This window comes from Henckelia pumila, chromosome 2 (assembly GCF_033568475.1).
Source record: "Henckelia pumila isolate YLH828 chromosome 2, ASM3356847v2, whole genome shotgun sequence".
NCBI lineage: Eukaryota > Viridiplantae > Streptophyta > Magnoliopsida > Lamiales > Gesneriaceae > Henckelia > Henckelia pumila.
The window spans coordinates 25337312-25358902 of NC_133121.1; the positions used below are offsets into that span (position 1 = coordinate 25337312).

The following is a 21591-nucleotide window of genomic DNA, read 5'->3' on the forward strand; positions in this document are numbered from 1 at the left end:
CATGCCTTGGAATTTATTCGAAGCTTTGATGCGTGTACGGGCTCCGAGACGACGGATCTACGAAAACTCAATAAAATTTCTACAAGATTGGCTATGGAGGCTATTGCTTCTGCTATGAAGATGTGAAGGAGGAGGAGAATGGATGGGGGAGGCGGCTAGGGGATTAATGTGAGTTTGGAGTTTTAGGTTTAGTGAAAAAATAGATTTTTAGGTTGATAATATGTTAATTAGGAGATAATTACATATTATATATAAATAATACATAATAAAACTTCTACTAAATATATATAAATCTGATAATAAAATCAAAAATCACGAAATTATAAATTAAGAGATTTTTAAAAGTCTTTAAAAGTCATTAAAATGTCTTATTTTGACTAAAAATAGACTTGATAAAATATATATATGAAATGCCATAAAATTTCATTAAATAATACCCAAAAAATAATATTTTATTGCCACTAAAAATCTCATAAAATAATTTGGGTGAAAAATAAGTATCTCGTCCGTCCACGGTCCCGTATACGCGATAAAATAAATTATTTACTCAAAAATCCAAAAATACATTAATTGCGGGTTAAATGCTAAAATAAATTTAAATCATGCATATAATTCACATAATAACACATAAATATCATTTAACCCAAAATACTAAATTTTAAATAATTATTTTTCCTAATTATTCATGCGAATTTACGTATAAAAATTTTCGGGTGCTACAATTCTCCCCCCCTTAAAATAAATTTCGTCCTCGAAATTAAAGTACTTACCCGAACAACTCCGAGTAGCGAGTCCTCGTGTCCGCCTCGGTCTCCCAAGTAGCTTCCTCGTCCGAATGATTCAGCCACTGAACTTTGACCATCGGTATGACCCGCGTCCTCAGTCTCTGCTCCTCCTTGGCCAATATCCTAAATGGCCTCTCCTCAAATGCTAAATCTGGTGCCAACTGTAGAGGCTCGTAATCCAACACATGCGACGGATTTGAGATGTATCTCCGAAGCATGGATACATGGAAGACTTTGTGCACTGCCACAAGCCCTGGTGGCAAAGCCAAACGGTAGGCCAACGTATCAACTCTCTCCAAGATCTCAAATGGCCCAATATATCTCGGATTCAGCTTGCCTCTGCGATCAAATATCATCACCCCTTTCATAGGCGATACCCTCAAAAATACATGATCCCCTACGGCGAACTCAAGATCTCGTCGTCGAGTATCAGCATAAATCTTTTGACGACTCTGGGCAGTCCTCATACAATCCCGAATCTGAGTCACAATATCTGCAGCCTGCTATACAATCTCGGGACAAAGTAAAATCCTCTCGCCAACCTCATCCCAATGCACAGGAGATCTGCATCTCCTCCCGTAGAGAGCTGCATAAGGAGCCATACCTATAGATGCCTGGAAACTGTTGTTATAGGTAAACTCCACTAACGGCAATCTCGTCTCCCAAGAGCCCTGAAAATCGATGACGCAAGCTCTCAATAGGTCCTCAAGAATCTGGATCACCCTCTCAGACTGACCATCTGTCTGCGGGTGAAAAGCGGTACTAAACAACAGTCTGATCCCCAATGTTGTATGCAGACTATTCCAAAATGCAGATGTAAATCTCGGATCTCTGTCTGATACAATAGACAATGGTATGCCATGTAGTCTGACAATCTTCCTGATATAAAGCTCTGCATACTGTGTCAATGTGAATGTAGTTTTCACTGGCAGGAAATGAGCTGATTTGGTGAGTCTATCGGCAATCACCCAAATTGATGTACACCCTCTGGCGCTTCTCGGAAGGCCAACTACAAAGTTCATCATGATGTTCTCCCACTTTCACTCCAGAATGGATAGAGGCTTAAGCAACCCTGCTGGACGCTGATGCTCTGCCTTGACCTGCTGACAAGTCAAGCACTCAGATACGAATCGTCCAATGTCTCTCTTCATACCAGGCCACCAATACAAAGACTGTGAATCTCTATACATCTTCATACTTCCAGGATGGATGGAGTACAGAGATGTATGCGCCTCTGTCAAAATCTCAGCCCTCAACAGACCAACGTTCGGTACCCACATCCGACCACGGTACTGAACGATGCCATCCACGACAGTATAAAGAATATTGTCCTTGGCCTCATCCCTCTGTCTCAACCGTTGTAACTCCTCATCAGTGGACTGTCCATCTCTAATCCGATCTCGCAAAGTCGGCTGTAAAGTCAATGTCGCTAAACTCGGCGCAAGACCATTCGGATATAACTCTAACCCAAAACTCTGAATCTCCTGCTGAAGTGACAACTGCACAGACAACCAAGAAGCCACTGATGTCTTCCGACTCAAAGCATCAGCCACCACATTAGCTTTACCCGGGTGGTAGCTTATGTCACAGTCGAAATCCTTCACAAATTCTAGCCATCTGCGCTGCCTTATGTTCAACTCTTTCTGGGTGAAGAAGTACTTGAGGCTCTTATGATCGGTGAGAATCTTGCACTTCTCACCATATAGATAGTGCCTCCAGATTTTTAAAGCAAAAACTACTGCTGCTAACTCCAAATCATGCGTTGGATAGTTCTGCTCATGAATCTTCAACTGTTTCGATGCATAGGCAATGACTCTGTCACACTGCATAAGCACGGTGTCTAACCCTAGCTTAGACGCATCCGTGTAAACCACTAACTCCTCATGTGGAACAGGCATCGCCAACACTGGCGCAGAAGTGAGTGCTTCCTTCAGCTGATCGAAGCTCCTCTAATTGTCAGAACTCCATATGTACTTCGCATTTTTCTTGGTCAAGGCTGTCAAGGGTACTGCAATAGAAGAAAAACCCTTGATAAACTTCCGATAATATCCTGCCAAGCCCAAGAAACTGCTAATCTCGGAAGCATTCTTCGGAATCCCCCAACTCTGCACTGTCTGAACCTTAGAATGATCTACTGCTATCCCATCTCTCGAAACTACATGGCCAAGAAACGCCACCTGCTCCAGCCAAAACTCGCACTTACTGAATTTCGCATACTGTCGATGCTCCCTCAAAGTCTGCAACGCTGTCTGCAAGTGTTGTCTATGCTCCTCAGTGCTCCTCGAGTAGATCAAGATATCATCAATGAAAACTATGATAAACTAATCTAAGTACGGCTGAAATACGCGGTCCATGAGATCCATGAAGACCGCTGGGGCATTGGTCAACCCAAATGGCATCACCAAGAACTCATAATGCCCATATCGTGTCCGGAAAGCAGTCTTGGACACATCTGCATCTCTAATCCATAACTGATGATAGCCAGATCACAGATCGATCTTGGAGAAAACCGAAGCTCCCTGCAACTAATCAAACAAATCCTCAATCCTCGGTAGTGGATACTTGTTCTTCACTGTGACCCTGTTGAGCTCTCGGTAATCGATACAAAGCCTCATGCTACCATCCTTCTTTTTCACAAACAACATTGTAGCTCCCCAAGGAGAAAAGCTAGGGCGGAAGAAGCCCTTCTCCATCAATTCCTGAATCTGCTCATTCAACTCTTTCATCTCAGTAGGAGCGAGTCGATACGGTTCCTTAGAGATAGGCACAGTGTCAGGCATCAACTCAATACTGAACTCCACTTCCCTCGCTAGTGGAATTCCTGCAACGTCACCGGGGAAGAAATCCTGAAAGTCACGAACAACATCTATCTCTGATAAGGATCTGCTAGATGATTCTGATGTTGTGACCACACTGGCAAGAAACCCCTGGCAACCACGTCTCAATAACTTCCTCGCACGTACATATGAGATAACATGCGAGACACTGCTGCTCTGAGATGCATAGAAGATAAACGGATCGCCCTCAGCGGGTTTCACTGACACTGTCCTCCGACGAAAGTTAATCAAAGCTCCATTGACTGCCAACCAATCCATGCCCAAAATCAGATCAAACCCAGTCAATGGAAAAACCACTAAATCTGCTCGGATGGAGTGTCCCTGCAGCTCTATCTCCAATCCTCTGACGATACTAGTGGTAGTAAGAATCTGCCCAGACGGCATAGTGACATCGTAACCTATATCAGCAACCTCAGGTGTAATGTCTATCCACCTGATAAATTCCAGGGAGATAAACGACTGCGTGGCTCCCGAATCTAGCAACGCAAACGTGGAGTTTCCTCCAACTAGAATTCTCTCTGCACGCAGAAATTCCCAACAATTGCATACCAACACTTAATTTCCCAAGAACCATATTACCAAAATCTCCTACTTCTAAACACAAGTAAAAATACATCTTACTCTAATCATGTAAACAGATAACCCATAAAACATGCAATTTAAAATCATGAAATAAATTCCCAAAAATTTCTTAAAAGACTAAGTTAGGATATACCGGTAATCAAGGAGGTATCTGGGTTTGCCTCCTCTGCCTGCATAACAAACACCCTCCCAGTGGTGTTCTTCTTTCTTGGGCAGTTGTATGCCACATGCCCTGGCTCCTTGCAGTGGTAGCAGACGTTGGAGCCAATCAAACACTGACCTGAGTGAGGCCTCTGACACTGTGGGCACAATGGAACTCCTCCAATCTTAGAGGTCCCGCCCCTCTGCTGCTGCTGTGGCTGTCGACCTTGAGGCTTCTGCTGACTTGGGCCCTTAGATGGCCCCGTGAACTGCTTCTTCGCAGGAGGCTGCGAAGACGCCCGCTGTAATCCCCGCTGGAACTGTCTCTTGCTCTGCTGTTCCCTTTGCATCTCTCTTCTCCCCTCCTCAGAACGCAATGCCCTACTAACTGCAGCCTCATAAGTAGTGACGTCTAACATGCGAACGTCATGCTTGATGTCAGCCCGCAACCCATCAATAAACTGTCTCAGTTTCTCCGGTGCACTGTCAGCAATAAGGGGTACGAAGCGACACCCCTCTCAAACTATGTGATGTACTCCACCACAGACTTGTTTCCCTGACGAAGACTCATGAACTCCCGGATCATGCGGCTGTGCACATCCTCAGTGAAATACTTGGCAAAGAATATACGTCTGAATTATGTCCAAGTCAAATTAGGTAGGTGTACGCCCCTAACATCGCTCTCCCACCACAAGGTTGCATCCCCTCTCATCATATAAACCGCACACTTGACCTTGTCCGCATCCGTAATCCCCATGTAGTCAAAGATAGACTCCAATGATCAGATCCATCCCTCCGCAATGAACGGATCAGTGGTGCCTGTAAACTCATTCGGTCCGTTCTTTTGTAACTGTTCAGCCACGTCCTCATCATGCGTAAGTCTAGGTCGTGCAGCCTGCTGCTCCAACAGAGCAGTGATCCCCACCATCATATTTGCATTGGCCTTCTCCAATGCTGTAAGCAGGTTCTGCGGAGGTGGAGGTGGAGGTGGAGGTGGAACGTTCATCAGTCTCGGAGGCATTCTGCACCACCACACATTTCTTTACGTAAATCGCTATGCATAACTAAGGGTTCTAAAACTTTACTAACATGAAATCTTAAATCATTACATATGCTCCTTATAAATCATAAGAAAACAATTAAAACTTACAGAGCGGAAGTGGGATTTCTGAGCTTCACGTGGCAGATAGACACCCTCCAAGGATCGCGCTCTGATACCAAATGAAACGCCTACTACTAATAAAATGCGGAAAACTTTTTTTTTTTAAATAATAACTAAACATATACGCCCACACATATATGTAAAAATATTAAAAATAATACTACAAATAAATTCTTTTAACAATAACTTAAGTAAATAAAAATAAACATTAATAAATAAAAATCTCGAGACATGCAATAATAATTGTAATAAGTAACTCCAAAATCCATAACTCATGTATGCGGAATTAATCATAAATAAAGATTTGAAACTTGTTTTAAAAACCCTGATAAAATATCTCAAAACAATAATAACTCTCTACTGCGACGGTCACGGGGTCCACTGCCAACGAACTCATAGGTCCCCACCACCAGTAGGAGCTACAAAAGAATCATCACGTTCACCTGCACCATATAAGCGTAGCGAGCCTAGAGGCTCAACATGTCTAATTCTTTATAACAAGGGTTAAAATAATGCATCACATAATCATACTAATACATATACGTGTACATGCATGCATATATAAAAATATTTCATAATCATGACATAACCATCACTGATCCCGATTCTTAATCATAAGCATAACTTGACATCATAAGCATACTTAATATAGTTGACCATGATATTTTGAAACAGTCTATGGTCCTATCAGTAAGTGTGACTAAATCTGTGCCGACTGATCAGTCTTCTGAACCAACGTACGTGGCGGTGATAAATCACCTCTTGCTGGTAGTAAACTACCTTTTAACTTAAATGGTGGTTAATCACCTCTGTGCTGTCACACTACTTTAATTTCCATCATAAAATATTTTATAGCTCAACAATTATCATAATCAAAACATGTAACATTTCATGAATGCATGCACTAAAAATATGTCCGTAATATATATTTAATTGATTTTCATAATAAATAGACTTATACTTAAAATACTTTCATGAATAAAATAAATTAAATATATATGCCGGACTTAGTAATTTTTATGGGTTGGTCCAGACTGCTGATCACTCACTATAAGCCCATTAAACTTAAATAAAAGCCCAATAGCAAATAAATTCTTAATTAAAAGTCATTAATCATAAATGGGCCTAAATAAAAACATTTAAGCCCATTAACTTAAACTAAGCCCAAAAATCATATTTTAGCCCAAATAACTTATTTAAACTTAACTGGGCCTAAATAAAAATATTTAAGCTCATTAACTTAATTAAACCCAATAAATCTCTAGACTGACAAAAAAATCCACGAATTGGCCAAAAAAATTTCATGGGCTCCCAAGCTCATAAAAATCATTAGGCTAACTTAAATAAATTATTTGAGACCCAAAAACAAATATTTGGAGGCCCAAATAATTTTTTAAACATTAAATTGGCCCAAAAACCACTTAAACTCCTAATTACTTAAAAAATTAAAATACCCGAGCCCGGCCCACCTAACCCGAACCCGAACCCTACTGACCCGACCCATGACTCTACTGTCCCGACCCGAACCCCCAAGACCCGACCCAACCCAACCCACAGCCCAAACCCAATTCCCCCCTCCCCTTCCCCTTAGCTGCGCGAGCAGCAGGCCTTCATGGCCTGCTGTCGGCCGGCTCCCGTCGCCCCTGGCCGGAGCACCAACATCCAGACGTAGCCCACGTCTGGGCGGTCCTAACCTACCAGGCCTCACCCTCGTCTAGCCCCTGCATGGCTCGAACCGAGCCCTCTTCCACAAACCCTAAATCTGCACCCTCCTTGGACCAAAACTGAACCAGCTTGGACCCAACCCCTAACAAGCCTTTATTCCAGACATGGTTCAACTCTAAGGACCCTAATAGACCCTCGAACCATCCGCCAACACCCTGGACCGATCCATGTCAAAAAACGTGGGATTGAATGCCATGAATGGGGGAAGAAACCATGGACAGCACATGTATATATGCATAATCTTCATGCAAACAATCCAAGGAACGTTAAACAATAATTCAAAGATGAAATCAGAATATGTATCTTATATGGTGGCCAAAGAAAAGAATTTAGACATGCCTCGCGTGTAAAACCACTTAAACTCCTAATTACTTAAAAAATTAAAATACCCGAGCCTGGCCCACCTAACCCGGACTCGGACCCTACTGACCCAACCCATGACTCTACTGCCCCGACCCGGACTCTCAAGACCCGACCCAACCCAACCCACAGCCCAAACCCAATTCCCCCCTCCCCTTCCCCTCGGCTACGCGAGCAGCAGGCCTTCATGGCCTGCTGCCGGCCGGCTCCCGCCGCCCCTGGCCGGAGCACCACCACCTAGACGTAGCCCACGTCTGGGCGGTCCTAACTTACCAGGCCTCACCCTCGTCTAGCCCCTGCATGGCTCGAACCGAGCCCTCTTCCACAAACCCTAAATCTGCACCCTCCTTGGACCAAAACTGAACCAGCTTGGACCCAGCCCCTAACCAGCCTCTATTCCAAACATGGTTCAACTCTAAGGACCCTAATAGACCCTCGAACCATCCGCCAACACCCTGGACCGATCCATGTCAAAAAACGTGGGATTGAATGCCATGAATGGGGGAAGAAACCATGGACAGCTCATGTATATATGCATAATCTTCATGCAAACAATCCAAGGAACGTTAAACAATAATTCAAAGATGAAATCAGAATATGTATCTTATATGGTTTCCAAAGAAAAGAATTTAGACATGCCTCGCGTGTACGGGCTCCGGGACGACGGATCTACAAAAACTCAATAAAATTTCTACAAGATCGGCTATGGAGGCTATTGCTTCTGCTATGAAGGCGTGAAGGAGGAGGAGAATGGATGGGGGAGGCGGCTAGGGGATTAACGTGAGTTTGGAGTTTTAGGTTTAGTGAAAAAATAGATTTTTAGGTTGATAATATGTTAATTAGGAGATAATTACATATTATATATAAATAATACATAATAAAACTCCTACTAAATATATAAATCTGATAATAAAATAAAAAAATCACGAAATTATAAATTAAGAGATTTTTAAAAGTCTTTAAAAGTTATTAAAATGACTTATTTTGGCTAAAAATAAACTTGCTAAAATATATATATGAAATGCCATAAAATTTCATTAAATAATACCCAAAAAAATAATATTTTATGGCCAGTAAAAATCTCATAAAATAATTTGGGTGAAAAATAAGTATCTCGTCGGTCTACGGTCCCGTATACGCGATAAAATAAATTATTTACTCAAAAATCCAAAAATACATTAATTGCGGGTTAAATGCTAAAATAAATTTAAATCATGCATATAATTCACATAATAACACATAAATATCATTTAACCCAAAATACTAAATTTTAAATAATTATTTTTCCTAATTATACATGCGAATTTACGTATAAAAATTTTCGGGTGCTACACAAAGACTAATTGACGAACATAGTTGTGTTTCAACCATCATGTTCCTTCGATAAATATGGAATCATATTATAAGTTATAGAAACTTTTGTTGCATCAAAAGTTTGTCGATTTTTTTTTCGTTTGAAAGTTAAGTTAAAAGTTTAATTTGCCAAGTATTGACTTTATTTTTAAATTTTAATGTTTTGATTTCGAGAAGACAGTGTTGTGATGTCATTCTGAATATTTTTGGATATGTCATTGAATTACTAATATACATCTTTATAATATTTCACTGAAGAAAAATTCCAACATAATTTTAAAAATGTATGTGCTATATAAATTCAATATAATATATTCAAACGGGTTCTCTTACTAAATGAGGACACGAATCGGTTCTGTCTAAAAATATTTGGATGATGTTTTGTAATAGTAATGGTAATTAATTGATGAAAGTTTGGGATTATTCTATATTATACCTGGAGTACTTCCCCCATGATGTGGTCAAATATCAACCATTGGATTATCAACACATATGTCAATTTTCATAAAAATATAGGGGTCTCACGTGATCTAATGGTGTTGAAATAGAGGGAAAAATACTCCCGGTGTAGTATAGACTAACCCGAAAGTTTGTTAGTCATTGTCTGTAATGGACTGGGCTGGCACAGCCATTCTTGCACTCATGGTCTTCTCCCCCTGGTGGGGAGTTTTTGCCCTCTCTAGGAATCGAACCTTGTACCCTAGGCTTAAATACAAAGTTTTATGATTCCTGGTACCATTCTTACACTCATGGTCTTTTCCCACCTAGTGGGAAGTTTTTGCCCTACACAGGAATCGAACCTTGTACCCCAGGCTTAAATACAAAGTTTTATGATTCCTAGTACCATTGAGCTAGCTTTGAGTGCAAGAATGGCTGGGCCAGCCCAGTCCATTATATTGTCATTCTAAAATTTTGTGGATCTACTAAAGAAACTTCATTTTAGCCGTGGTTTCTAAAAGTTTTTTGTTGAAAAACAAAATTGTGTTATAATGCTTAGTTGGGTGGGTTTAAGGAAGTAAAATGATTTAGTATAAAAATAACACACTTTTCTTTAAATTTTAATGTTCACTCTTTGAATAGATAAACATGTTTTAATCAATAATTTTCTCGTTGCACGTGTACATCTTCTAGTTATTGAAAAAATATGAAATTAAACGCTATCGAGTAAGAACTAGAGATCTAATGTGTTTGAGGGTAATGTCGATGATGTTCATATGCCAGATCCAACGGCCCGTTTATTTTATGCAAGCGAGATGTTCATTTCAACATCTCGCTTGCATTAAATCTGGACCGTTGGATACCTTTTTTTAAAAATAAACATAAATTCATCGGAAAAATTAAAAACATAAATGTAAATATTTCCTTCAACTCGAGTAAGGGTGAGTTTTCGATATACCGTACCAAAAATATCGATATGAAAAAAATTCATACCGGTACTAATACTGAAATTCCGAAATTTTGGCATGAAAAAAATCCATACAGATATTGTACAGATTTCGAAAAAAAATTCGATATACCGACAAAAATGTCTGTATATCAAAAAATTTCGGTATTTTATCGCGATAATTCGATATTTTGGTACAGTATGCCAGCCCTAAACTCGAGTGCCGAAATGTGTCAATTTCATTCATCTTATTTGATTATCGTCTGCTGCCAAAAACTCTCAGTAAATATTTTGTCTATTAGTTTCCAAAAAAAAAAAGAAAAGAAAAGAAAAGAAATTAACTATTCAAGAAAATTTAATGAACCCTTTTCAGCAAATCATTCTTCTCTTGGTTGGCCAGATTAATACACAATAGACAATCAATATTGGACAAGTAGCTATATCACAAGCAACTGTAACCTAAACAATCATCGAACATCCTGTACAACATCACTGGACTCTTGTTTTAGCCAAACAAAACGAAGAACCAAAGTACATACCGGCTGAGATAATGTCGCAGTCATTATATGTAAGAATACAATTTGATCGTGGGGAAGGGAGAACGACCCTTTTCTCTGTTAAAAACCAATCGCACCACAAGAAGAGCTACTCGAGACTTCGACAACCTCGTTGAAGATTGATTTGACACTCAACAGCAAGTTAGCAGCAGGTTCTTTAACAATCCGAAGAATGCACTAGAGCAACAAACCACGATCCATCAAAGAATTTCATGTTCTTCAAGATGATATTGGCTCATATGGATATTGTAACCATGGATGCTTTAAAGCTTCTGATGCAGAAGGCCGTTTCTTTGGGTTTATTTCAAGAAGGTGAACGACAAAGTCAATGAAGCCTTGATCTCCCATCGGCAACCGATGTCTTAAGGATGATTTTTTTGGGATCAAACATTCCAGTCTGTTGGTGTCCTGAGGAAGATAGAAGCGTTGAGATTATGAATAGCGAACAGCAGCACAAAGATGGTTCATGCATTTAATATTCGAGTAAACAATCAATTTCGAGCCCCTCAGAAACTTAAAATAGAAATGCTTTTGAATTTAAATTCTCTGGTTATTTTCCTTCTCAATGCGCCAAAAGATAAAACGCCATTTGAATACCCAATTAAATCATGACCTTTAATACACCAGTGGATCAAGGTCTGCTAGTACTTGTGTTGGGTCAGCAGCACAGAAGGATTTAAATCATAATTTCTCCAAATGTTATCCAACTATCCATTTTAGAAAACAAAATAAGATAATATGGTGCACAATGCACAGAGGTGAAGAACAATGCAAAACCCCTCAAAATAATTTCAAAAATACCTTCATTTGCTTCAGTAATCAATACAATCCTCTACAAGTGCAAGTTGTCCATTTTTTAGTACATTCAGGGAGGGGGTGATAAACGAGGCCCGAGGGATTGGATCCCTGGACCTCTCCTCCAATTTGAGGAGAGTGATACCACTGGCTCTGCAGCGCAAGTGGTCCAATTCTTTTGAAACAAGTAATACGGAAAATGTCTTCATACCACCACACATACATTATTAACATATAACAACAATTTTTGTAACAGGGATGAAATTTGAAATAGAAAAAGATGACATAGATACAGACTAACAGGGTTACCTGGTTCCTTTCATAAAGCATATGGTTTTTAGTGAAATATTTGCATGTGTCTCGTCCTTTCGCAAGCATCTCTTGGTCAATCGGCCCAATTATTCCAATTACGCGAGCAAGTAAAGTGGCAGGAGAATCATTCTGAAAGAGCACCTGTATGATGACATAACTTTTATATTAACTTTGGAGTTCCAAATAGACTACAGAAACATTTCTGGCAACAAGATACTTGAGGAAGACCGTTAAATGGAGAACATGTCACCAGCAATGTTGTAAATGACGGGGCGGTCAGTGACGCCGCCACCGCCTCGGCTGCCTAGGCGGTTGAATGTTTTTAGCAATATTTTATAGGTAATTATATATAATCATGCAATGTAATTACAAATAGTCATATTTTTTTATGTAATATATGTAATTAAATCATGTTTATGCATAAAAAAGTTTTATACGATATAATACAATCTAAACAAAGTGCAAATAAATATATAAATGCAAAGTAACAAGATAATTAAGGTGGAGGCTGATGGCGGCGAGCGGCTGGAGGCGGTTTGAGACAGGTGGTGGCTGATGGTGGACACTTGAAACCAAAAGTAAATACAAAAGAGGGTGAGAGGTGTTTTCATTATATCTAGGGTGCTTAAAATTGATTGAATTTGACTGGTTTTAAATTTATTTGACTTTGATAGTCGACTGAGATTTTAAAATCATTCACCGCCTCGGCCACCTCGACCGCTTCCTCACCCGCCTCCGCCGCCTGCTCGCCCGCCGGATGGCCTCAGACCGCCAACTGAGACCGCCTTAGACAAAGGCGGGGCGATCAAGGCCCGCCTACTGCCTAGGCGGCCACCTTGAAAGTCATTTAGAACGCTGATCACCGGTATTGAGGATTTCGATGCATGAACAGAACTTAGATTCTTAATAGTCTGCTCAACTAAAAGAAAAATGAAAGACAATTGTAAGAGAACATCCACACACAAACAGTATCTTCTGCATTTGAACCTCCCAACAACAGATGCCGGCACCAAAAATTTTGCTAATTATGGATGGTGAGAATTTTCAGAAAGTAGAGAAACTACTATCTGCAGCATTAATTATTGTAACAGCTTGTAATCCCATTGGAAGGTTGGGGAAGAAAAGTTCAGAGAATAATAATAAACCTAGATTTAAAATTAAGCTATGAAGAATGAACAGGACTCATAATTTCTAAAATAGAATTATGATAGAAAGAAAGCTCGAACATAAAAAAAAAAAAAAAAAAAAAAAAAATGATCAGAGATGAATAAGTGAACATAGAGGATAACTTACATTTCCAGTGCACAGTTCAGCCAAGATGCAACCAAGAGACCAAATATCAATCTTTTTATCATAAGGAAGTCCCAGAATAACCTCTGGTGCACGGTAGGATCTAGATTGAACATATGAACAAAGATTATCTGTTTCAAAGCAACTACTTCCCAGATCGATAACCTTGACCTCACATCTACTATAGCTTTTCACCAATATATTCTCAGGTTTCAGATCACAGTGTATGAGGCCAAGACTGTGCAAAAATTGAAGCGCTTCCAAGCACTGAATAGTAATTGACTGCACATCAAAGTCATCAAGTTGGAGAGGAATACTTCAGTAAAATGCAAGTACATAAACAGGCGACAAACCTGCAGTCTTGGCATAGTAAAATAGACTTCTCCACCAGATTCTCTGTTGAACTTGTGAAATTCATACAGGTTGGCTTTAAGCAGTTCACATACAATTAACAAATGTTCCTGCATAAACAAATAAATGTCAATAGCCGTGCACACAAGACATATATCCATTTGATTTTTGGTCCCTACACCAAGAAGATGATTTCATGTGCTGAAGTAAATATTACGCCTGCCACATAAAGTGTTAAGAAAGTATTCATACTATTCCAGCTTGTCTGAGCTGAACTTAAAATGAAACATGAAATCTTTTAGGTTGCGCCTGGATATAAGGAAATATCAAATGTATTTTTTTTTGTTTAGAGAAAACCATAAATTTCAAATCCATCTCTTTCATGTTTATATAGTATTTCATGTTAATTATGATGGATTTTAAATTCACCCAATAATGTTGTAATTTGAAATTCATTCTACTTTATGTAAATAATATATGTAAATAAGGTATGAATTTAAGATTTGATCTACTGTTTCATTGTTAACAATAAACCTATAATCTAAATCCATGGATTTGAAATCCTTCCATCCAAGCACAACCTCAGATGTTTTAAGTTAGAAGATAGCCCCTGGTTCAATACTATTACAATTTACTGTAATCTTAAAAGCAATGTTCCAGACACTTTGAAGCTTGATCAGGCAAGAGATCACAAGTTAACTTCTGCTAAATGCTTTTCATTAAGACATTTTTGCAACGAATAACTTACAAAGTAGTTAAAATGATACTGTCATTACTGTAATACAAACAAAATATTTTTCAGTACAGAATGTAAATTGAGCCCGTTTCACAGAATAGCAGATCAATAGGCAATATGTTTTGCACATGAATATTAGGATTGGAGACTGCAATAGACCAGAGGCCAGTACCACATGCAGATAACATACCTTTGAGGTAAAATGCATCCAGAAGCAAGGCAACATCACATGCATTTAAGGCTACTTAATTGCAGTTCATGATTGAGCACATAGCACCAAAAAAGTGTCTCACTTAATGACCGAAAAGAGATACTTTAGACAGGAAAAGTATCTTCTAATTTTGTTTCACAATAGAATATCAAAAGTTACATTCGCATGCACCGACAGTGAATATACACAAAACAATCAATGAAAATTTTGCAGCCATGCAACCACGAACACTACAAGAATATGGTCTAACTGCAGTACATCACATTTCTGAACACAATGAAACTTGCTTTGAAAGCAGCCATCACAAATTAAATACACCAACATCAAACACAGTAATTCATCCCATTTGCAGTTCATGTAAGACCCGGAATAGCTAGTTAATTGTAAGATCTTAGACTACAGTGATCCCAGCTTTTTTGGCAATCAAGTTGGCTTATAAACGAGTGGATTGGAAAGAGGACTGCAAAGTAAAAATAACTTTGAGGCGCACAAGTCGGCGCTCGTAGGTTCTTGAGGGGACATATTTTAACAAAAAAGGCAAGTACTTGTCAACCAACTCCCCCTTCATGTTACTGACCAAACATGTAGTAGAGATGGTTCAGGATCCAAGTCCACACAATTGCCCATAGGACATCATTAATGAGATGCCAAACGATACGGTTAGACATGAGTATATACGTCATTAGATCCATTATTCATGACAACAGATGTTTATATTGTGATGCAATGCTGGTGTCATCAAAAAATCTAAAGGCTGCAAACTCTTAAGCCGGAAGACATGACGTGGCTAAGCACTACCAAAACATTTCTAAAGGATTCTTGATTCTTCTGGACACACAGTTCTAATTGCTTTTATTATTAGGGAACATAAACTCAAGAGAAAACTTACTTTCATGAAGAGAGTAAAGAGCGAAATAAAGTTAAGAATGTGCTAATTGAGAGAAAATAGAGTAGATTTAGCATTCAAATGGCAGATCCAAGCACTTGATATTAGCTTAGACATACCTAAAAAGGAGAAAGTAAGACAGTTACAAGTGCTGAAGTGATCAAAGATATGCAGACTTACTCGATAATAGAAATAATCGTACAATCGAAGAATATGATACTTGTCAGCAGGATCATGTTTATTCACATACTTGAGAAGCTTTATTTCATCAAGGCTCTGATCAAAGAAATCTTTGTTGTTTTTTATGATTTTCACACAAACATCCATGCCAGTGTGCAGGTCATGTGCCTGAATCGCTTTGCTGAATGCAGCTGATCCAAGATACTCAGTGACGTGATAGCGACCGGCAATGACTGAGTTTAAAACAACATGAAAGTTTTTGTCCTCCTCAAAGCCAGTTCTGAAAAAATGCAGAAAAATAATTAAGGAAACATCTCCCAGCACCAAAGTTATACGTAGAAATTGAAAAAAAATTGATATATAGAATGCCATCATTAGGCAATTTTAAAAACAAATCCACAAACCTAGTGGAAACCTAATGCCATTGTATAATAGTGTAACTGCCTAACAGAAGCCAACTTCTCAAAACTGAGATCCAATAATATATGAAATCAACGACACTGGTTGGACATACAATTTATCAGAAGTTCTAAGGATTCACTTAAACTACCAACCAACTTCTTAAAATGCAAAATGATACAGCAATAATATTCCACCTTGGCAGGAACCGATCAAGAATGAATCTTGGGGCTAGGGACCAGGCATGGAGGGAAGAAAAGGGCATAATTATAATGCTTTGTACCATTTAAACAAATCAAGTTGGCAATGACCAGCATATAACCAATATGGATGATGAGGGCCAGGAAAGAAAATAATAACCGAGTTGCCCAAGTATTCATATCATTGTATGATCGACAGATAAAAAAGTTACATGCCTGTTTTTCCTGTGGATAATCTTCAAATCGAAGGTCTCAAACTCCTCCTCCTGTGCTTTGATCTGATTCACTTGCTCTTGGACAGCAGCAGCTTCCTCATCCTCCAAAGATGCCCCAGGATCTTCTTCTCTTGAACCTTCTGTTTTTGCATCCTTTTCTTTCTTTAGATGTTCCCTTTCAACATAGCCATAATTAGTAAGGCGTGAAGGACTAGAATTTGCTGATTCACCAGCATTAGCATAGGTTCCATCCCTTGAACTCTTTTCTGGTGAAGAATCACTGCTTTTCCGTCTCCATGACAAAAACATATCATCAGTACCCACCGCACAATCTTCAGGTCCATCACTGACAATGGCGTTGCCCTTACCCTGTGAAGATTTACCTGAGCTTGTACGCACCAACTTCCCATCTCTAGGAGGAGGAAATGAGAAGTTCCTATCCATATGGTTTTTTGACTGCAAAAATGCACTCTTGTCATGATTCTTTGAATGTCTATTAGAATCATGCTTCTTTGTTACATATGTCTCTATATTACATCTTCCGCCCGTATTCTTTTCTAATTCATGCTTCAAGTGCCTTGATCCACCAAAACTAACATCATCATCCTGAAAATACTCTATGTCCCCCTCACTACTACCCCCAACAAAACTTTCCCGCACTTCACTGCCTATGTCAGCAGCATCACTGTTGATTCCGACACCAATAGATCTAACTGAACCATGTTGATCATCATCCAAGCATACATCATCTAGATTTGGTCTGCTACAATCGTCATTAACCTTCCCATCTCTTAGCATTCCGAGGTCATTAGTCTGGGTGACAAAGCCCTGCCACACAGGTTCTGCACGCAACAAATTCAGGTCCATCTCATCCATCAACTGTCCATCATATTGAGCAGCCAAGTCATTCTTACTGCTTCTTTGGTATATTTCTGCCACTGACACCACAGCACAATCATCTGAAAGTACAGCAGGATCAACATTTCTTGAACGGGGATACTGCTCCCCAGAGAAGTAAGAATCCTCTGCAAATGACTGATCATCTTCATCATCTTTGTTTGCTCCCCTTTCTTGAGGGTCTGGAACACTCCCATGTCCAGTACCCTTTTCATTGTCGCTCGGGTAATCAATTTCGTGGGCCAAAAACCAGGTCTCATCTTCAATAGGTTGTCTTGTATAGCCATCGTCGTCGTCGTCATCATACTCATCAGAGTCCCAGTACTCATTAGGATAATCAATGGATTCACTCATACCATCACCTACGGTTGCAAAACCAGAAACAAAATCAGAAGTATCCTCGGTAATCCCTTGACTCACAGAGAGCCAACTGCCTCCTCCTGGCCTTTTCCCTATATGTTATCATTATGAAAAATAACAATCAATTGAAAACCTACAGAACATTAACTTCAGAGGTCACTACAGAAAAATCAATAAAAGAACACAAGACCTTAAATGACCCGACTGATCAATCATTAAAACTATTGATCCCAATCATTTTAATTTTTCTTCACTTTCTCTCAAATAGGATCCACTAACTGAATTTGTACCAATCCGACGAAAAGAAAATGAGGGGACTGACTAAAGAAAAAGAACAAAGAAAAACGAGCAGATAGAAGATAGAAGATGAAAGGAAGTTTCAGAAGTGCTACAATTTTCTATCAATTGCTTTTGGCAAATTATTTTAAAAAAAATTGAAAGAGTGTACCCAGAATGGACAACATTACCAATAGGCCCAAGAGAAAATTATATTACTTTAATTTTATTTCTACTTATACATAGCAGACATCAATAGGAAAGAAAAGCAGTCACTCCACTACACATACCATAGTAAGTGAGTCCATATGCTATCCGTAATGTATTTCATGCTAATAACCAAAAATATATGGATTTCAAGTTTTTTAATAATAATAATATAAAATATCACGCACAAACCTGCTGCAAATATAGTGTGCTCAGGTAGTTTTTGGTGCACATTATTAAAAGAAAATTATCTAAAACAATGACATTTTAGAAAGTTTTTGGAGACTTGGACTGATCTATTGGGAGTCACGTCTTTTGTTTCATGATGAAAAACTGAACCAAGTAGCACATATCTCCCATATAGTTCATTGGAAGTGATTTTTTTCGATTTAACAATAAATGCCGAACCCTATTTTCAGATAATAATAGCACAATAAGAATGTAAGTTTGTATTTTATTGTTTTTCAATATTAAATTACAATATATATTGCAAAGATTAGCATACTATGCCAAGAGTAGTAAAGATGTGTCCATCAAATAAGCTATACATTGAAGTTATAGGAAAACCTGAAGGATTGATTTCTTGGCCAATAGGTACATCCAGAAATGACCCTACGAGATAAGCATTATCAGCATTCAAAATCTTTAGGACTGGTTCGTTACGCTCATACTTCTCCTCCCATTGAATATTGAACAACTTATCTTCTGACTTCAGTCTCACTGGTGGCAGTTTCGGTAACTCTTCTTTTTGGTATCCGGATGCAAGATATTTTAATTCACCAAAATCTTTTGGCTCTCCTCCCTGTGTCTTTCCAAAGTACATAGTTCTTCCCACTTCATCCACTTGCTCCTTGATTGCTGCCTTAATGTCATTAGGTTCAGCAATCCTTTTTCCCTCCTTTTTATTGACCACAGAAACACTACCATAACTGGTCGAAGTATCCCCATCTGAGAAGGGGAAAACAGTTTTGACCGAACAATCTTTCCAAAGCTCTGAATGTGGATGGGTGGATGCATCACTATGGAGCCGGGAATTATTTATGAGACCAGTTTCAGAGCTTGTACAGTCTTGTTGTTTTCCTTGATCAACTTCCTTAAAGTCACTCCTCTGATGCTTCCATTCTACACAAGCATTACAAATACCATCAGGAAAAGACATTCTCCTATCCCCAGAAAAGCTAACATCTTCCCCAGATCTTAAATTAGCATTACAGATCCCAAGCGTCTCTGTTGAATTCAACATTGATTTCCCAGTAACATGGAATCCCAAAAAGTTATCTTCATCAACACTTTCACCATAGTTTTGATGAGAAGGGACCGGACCATTGTAGGTGCTATGTTTCCATGAATATAAATCAAGTGTGGTGTCATCTACATCCTTGGAGAAGGTGAAGTTCTGATCAATTTTTCCAACAAACTCATTGACCTTGCTCTGTTCCCCAATATTGCAGACACTTCTTGAGTTGATCTCTGACCCATTTTTCCCTGTTCTGCACTCTACCTCTTTTACAATTATCTCCTTAGATGTCTCAGCACCATCCAAAATCTTTGAATCATTGAGAACCTCCCCATTGTGGCGAGAGCTTACAGCCTTTTGATCAAGGACTTTTCCACCATTAACTTCTTCACTTGACCTATCACCTAGTCTCTTATCATCAAGTGTAAGAGTTTGAAGAATTCCATTAAAATCAGATCTCTTATTCAATTCACTGCGCAAAGCAGCCTCTGCCCTTCCAAATTTATTCCTTTTCAGGAATTCTAGTATTGTATCTACAGAATTAGAATCAGCCATATACACATACACACTTCCAGCAACAACTAACCAATCACCAGAGACAGTAATCACCTGGCCCTGGAAATTAAAAACAGAAGGACGGGCAAAAAACTTAATATATTGACTAAACCAGTTTCAAACTACCATTCAAACTCATATCCATACTCCAATTACAAGAAACCCATACTGCCCACCGAAGGAATGCAATAACGACGAACACTCAAATCCCAACTAAAATACGGAAAGAAAAACGTACAAAAAAACTACGAACCATACTGTAAAAACAACATCACACTGGATCTCACAACATAAAAATGTCCATTCATTAGCAACCCCCTTCCATCGGTGTCCAGCATAAAAACCTCAGCAAGATTTCGAAACGAAACGCGCTTCGTCGAAACCCTAAAAATTCAGGAACACTTGCCGAGAAAACCCGAAAGTGAAGGAAAATGCCAACGATTGTCGTCCCTACAAACGAAATCAAAACTGAGAGAGAAGCTTACAGATCGAAGAATATGCCATACACGTCCTCCTGAATCCACAGCCAGAATAAAAAATGGCGAATGTTACATCAAACAAACACACACACACTTGTTTCAAAAGAAAATTTGCAGGCCTTGGCTTTGGCTTTGGCTTTGGATTGGATTATTATTATTATTATTATTATTATTATTAAAGAAAAAAGGATAATATTGTCTTGTATTTGGGAAATTTTTGTAGTAGAAACAGACAATTTGTGTGTGTAAAATTGAAAGAAAGAAAAAAAATTGAAAGAAAGAAAAAAGGTTCACGTGGTTGAGGTGTATTGGCACATATTTACGGCTTTGCCACCCATTGGCTCTCCAGGAGAGGAGATCCAACGGTAACGTAACTAGCACATGGAATATTAAATGAGTAACAAGTTTGTGTACCTTTCAAATGGCCCCCTTATTTAAATGTGACGTTTTCCGTTTGTATAAATATACCTGACAAAAGCAGATACTACTTTTTATGTGTTGAATTGAATTAAATAAAATTTGTTCCGAATCTATGGACATTTTTCAAATTCAGTATGTCTTGTCTTGTTATACTCGTCTATAAAGGATCGATCAAATCTATATATGTAATACGAATTAGTATTTTTTACATAAAAATAATATTTTTCACTAATCGGAACGAATTGGATATCTGCTTTACAAATTTGATCGGTGAGTCAAATGGGTCGATCACCCTTCCCTGCCACAACTCGTGGCTCGTTTAAGCCCTCCTCCAAATGGGCCATTAAAACCTTAACACGCTCCTCCCTATCGTGGGTTGCGGGCTAAGTAGAGATGGCAACGGGTCGGGCTTGGGCAAACCCGAGACCCGCCCCGCCCTGTGGACCCGACGGGTGCAATTCGAGTTAGACCCGTTGGACCCGTCAAATTAAATATCATTTAAATTTTATTAAATAAAAATTAAATAAATTAAAAAATTAACAAATCATCATTAAATTTATTTTTTTAATTTATATTAATAATATTTAGAACAAAAAAAATATTTCTACAAGTTAAAATATATCCATTTTTTATTTAATTAATAATTAATAACAAAAAAATCATAATAATATATTTTCATATTAAAAATATCATAATATA

The 21591-nt window shown here is 38.7% G+C and overlaps 1 protein-coding gene across 4 annotated transcripts; it reads right to left on the reverse strand.

Moving 5' to 3' along the window:
- Positions 1 to 10697: 10697 nt before the first annotated feature.
- LOC140880782 (uncharacterized) lies at positions 10698 to 20685 on the reverse strand. 4 transcript variants are annotated; one of them, XM_073285545.1, is made up of 8 exons: positions 20479 to 20685; positions 18769 to 20053; positions 16463 to 17810; positions 15648 to 15927; positions 13637 to 13744; positions 13287 to 13565; positions 11991 to 12134; positions 10698 to 11294 (listed from the first exon to the last, which is right to left on the reverse strand). In XM_073285545.1, the coding sequence occupies exons 2-8, from the start codon at positions 19991 to 19993 to the stop codon at positions 11106 to 11108; spliced, it is 3573 nt and encodes a 1190-aa protein (XP_073141646.1). In that variant the 5' UTR covers positions 19994 to 20053; positions 20479 to 20685; the 3' UTR covers positions 10698 to 11105. The 4 variants fall into 4 exon arrangements, with proteins under 4 accessions (XP_073141646.1, XP_073141647.1, XP_073141648.1 ...); XM_073285546.1 differs by having other exon boundaries at positions 20252 to 20685; XM_073285547.1 differs by having other exon boundaries at positions 16463 to 17720; positions 20247 to 20685.
- Positions 20686 to 21591: the final 906 nt, after the last annotated feature.

Excerpts from the sequence above, each read along its gene's own strand:
- LOC140880782 (XM_073285544.1), bottom strand. Across the intron at positions 15,928-16,462 it reads ATTATCCACAGGAAAAACAG|AACTGGCTTTGAGGAGGACA; the intron begins GCATGTAACTTT and ends GCATTTTTTCAG. Across the intron at positions 12,135-13,286 it reads CTGAACTGTGCACTGGAAAT|GTGCTCTTTCAGAATGATTC; the intron begins GTAAGTTATCCT and ends GTCATCATACAG.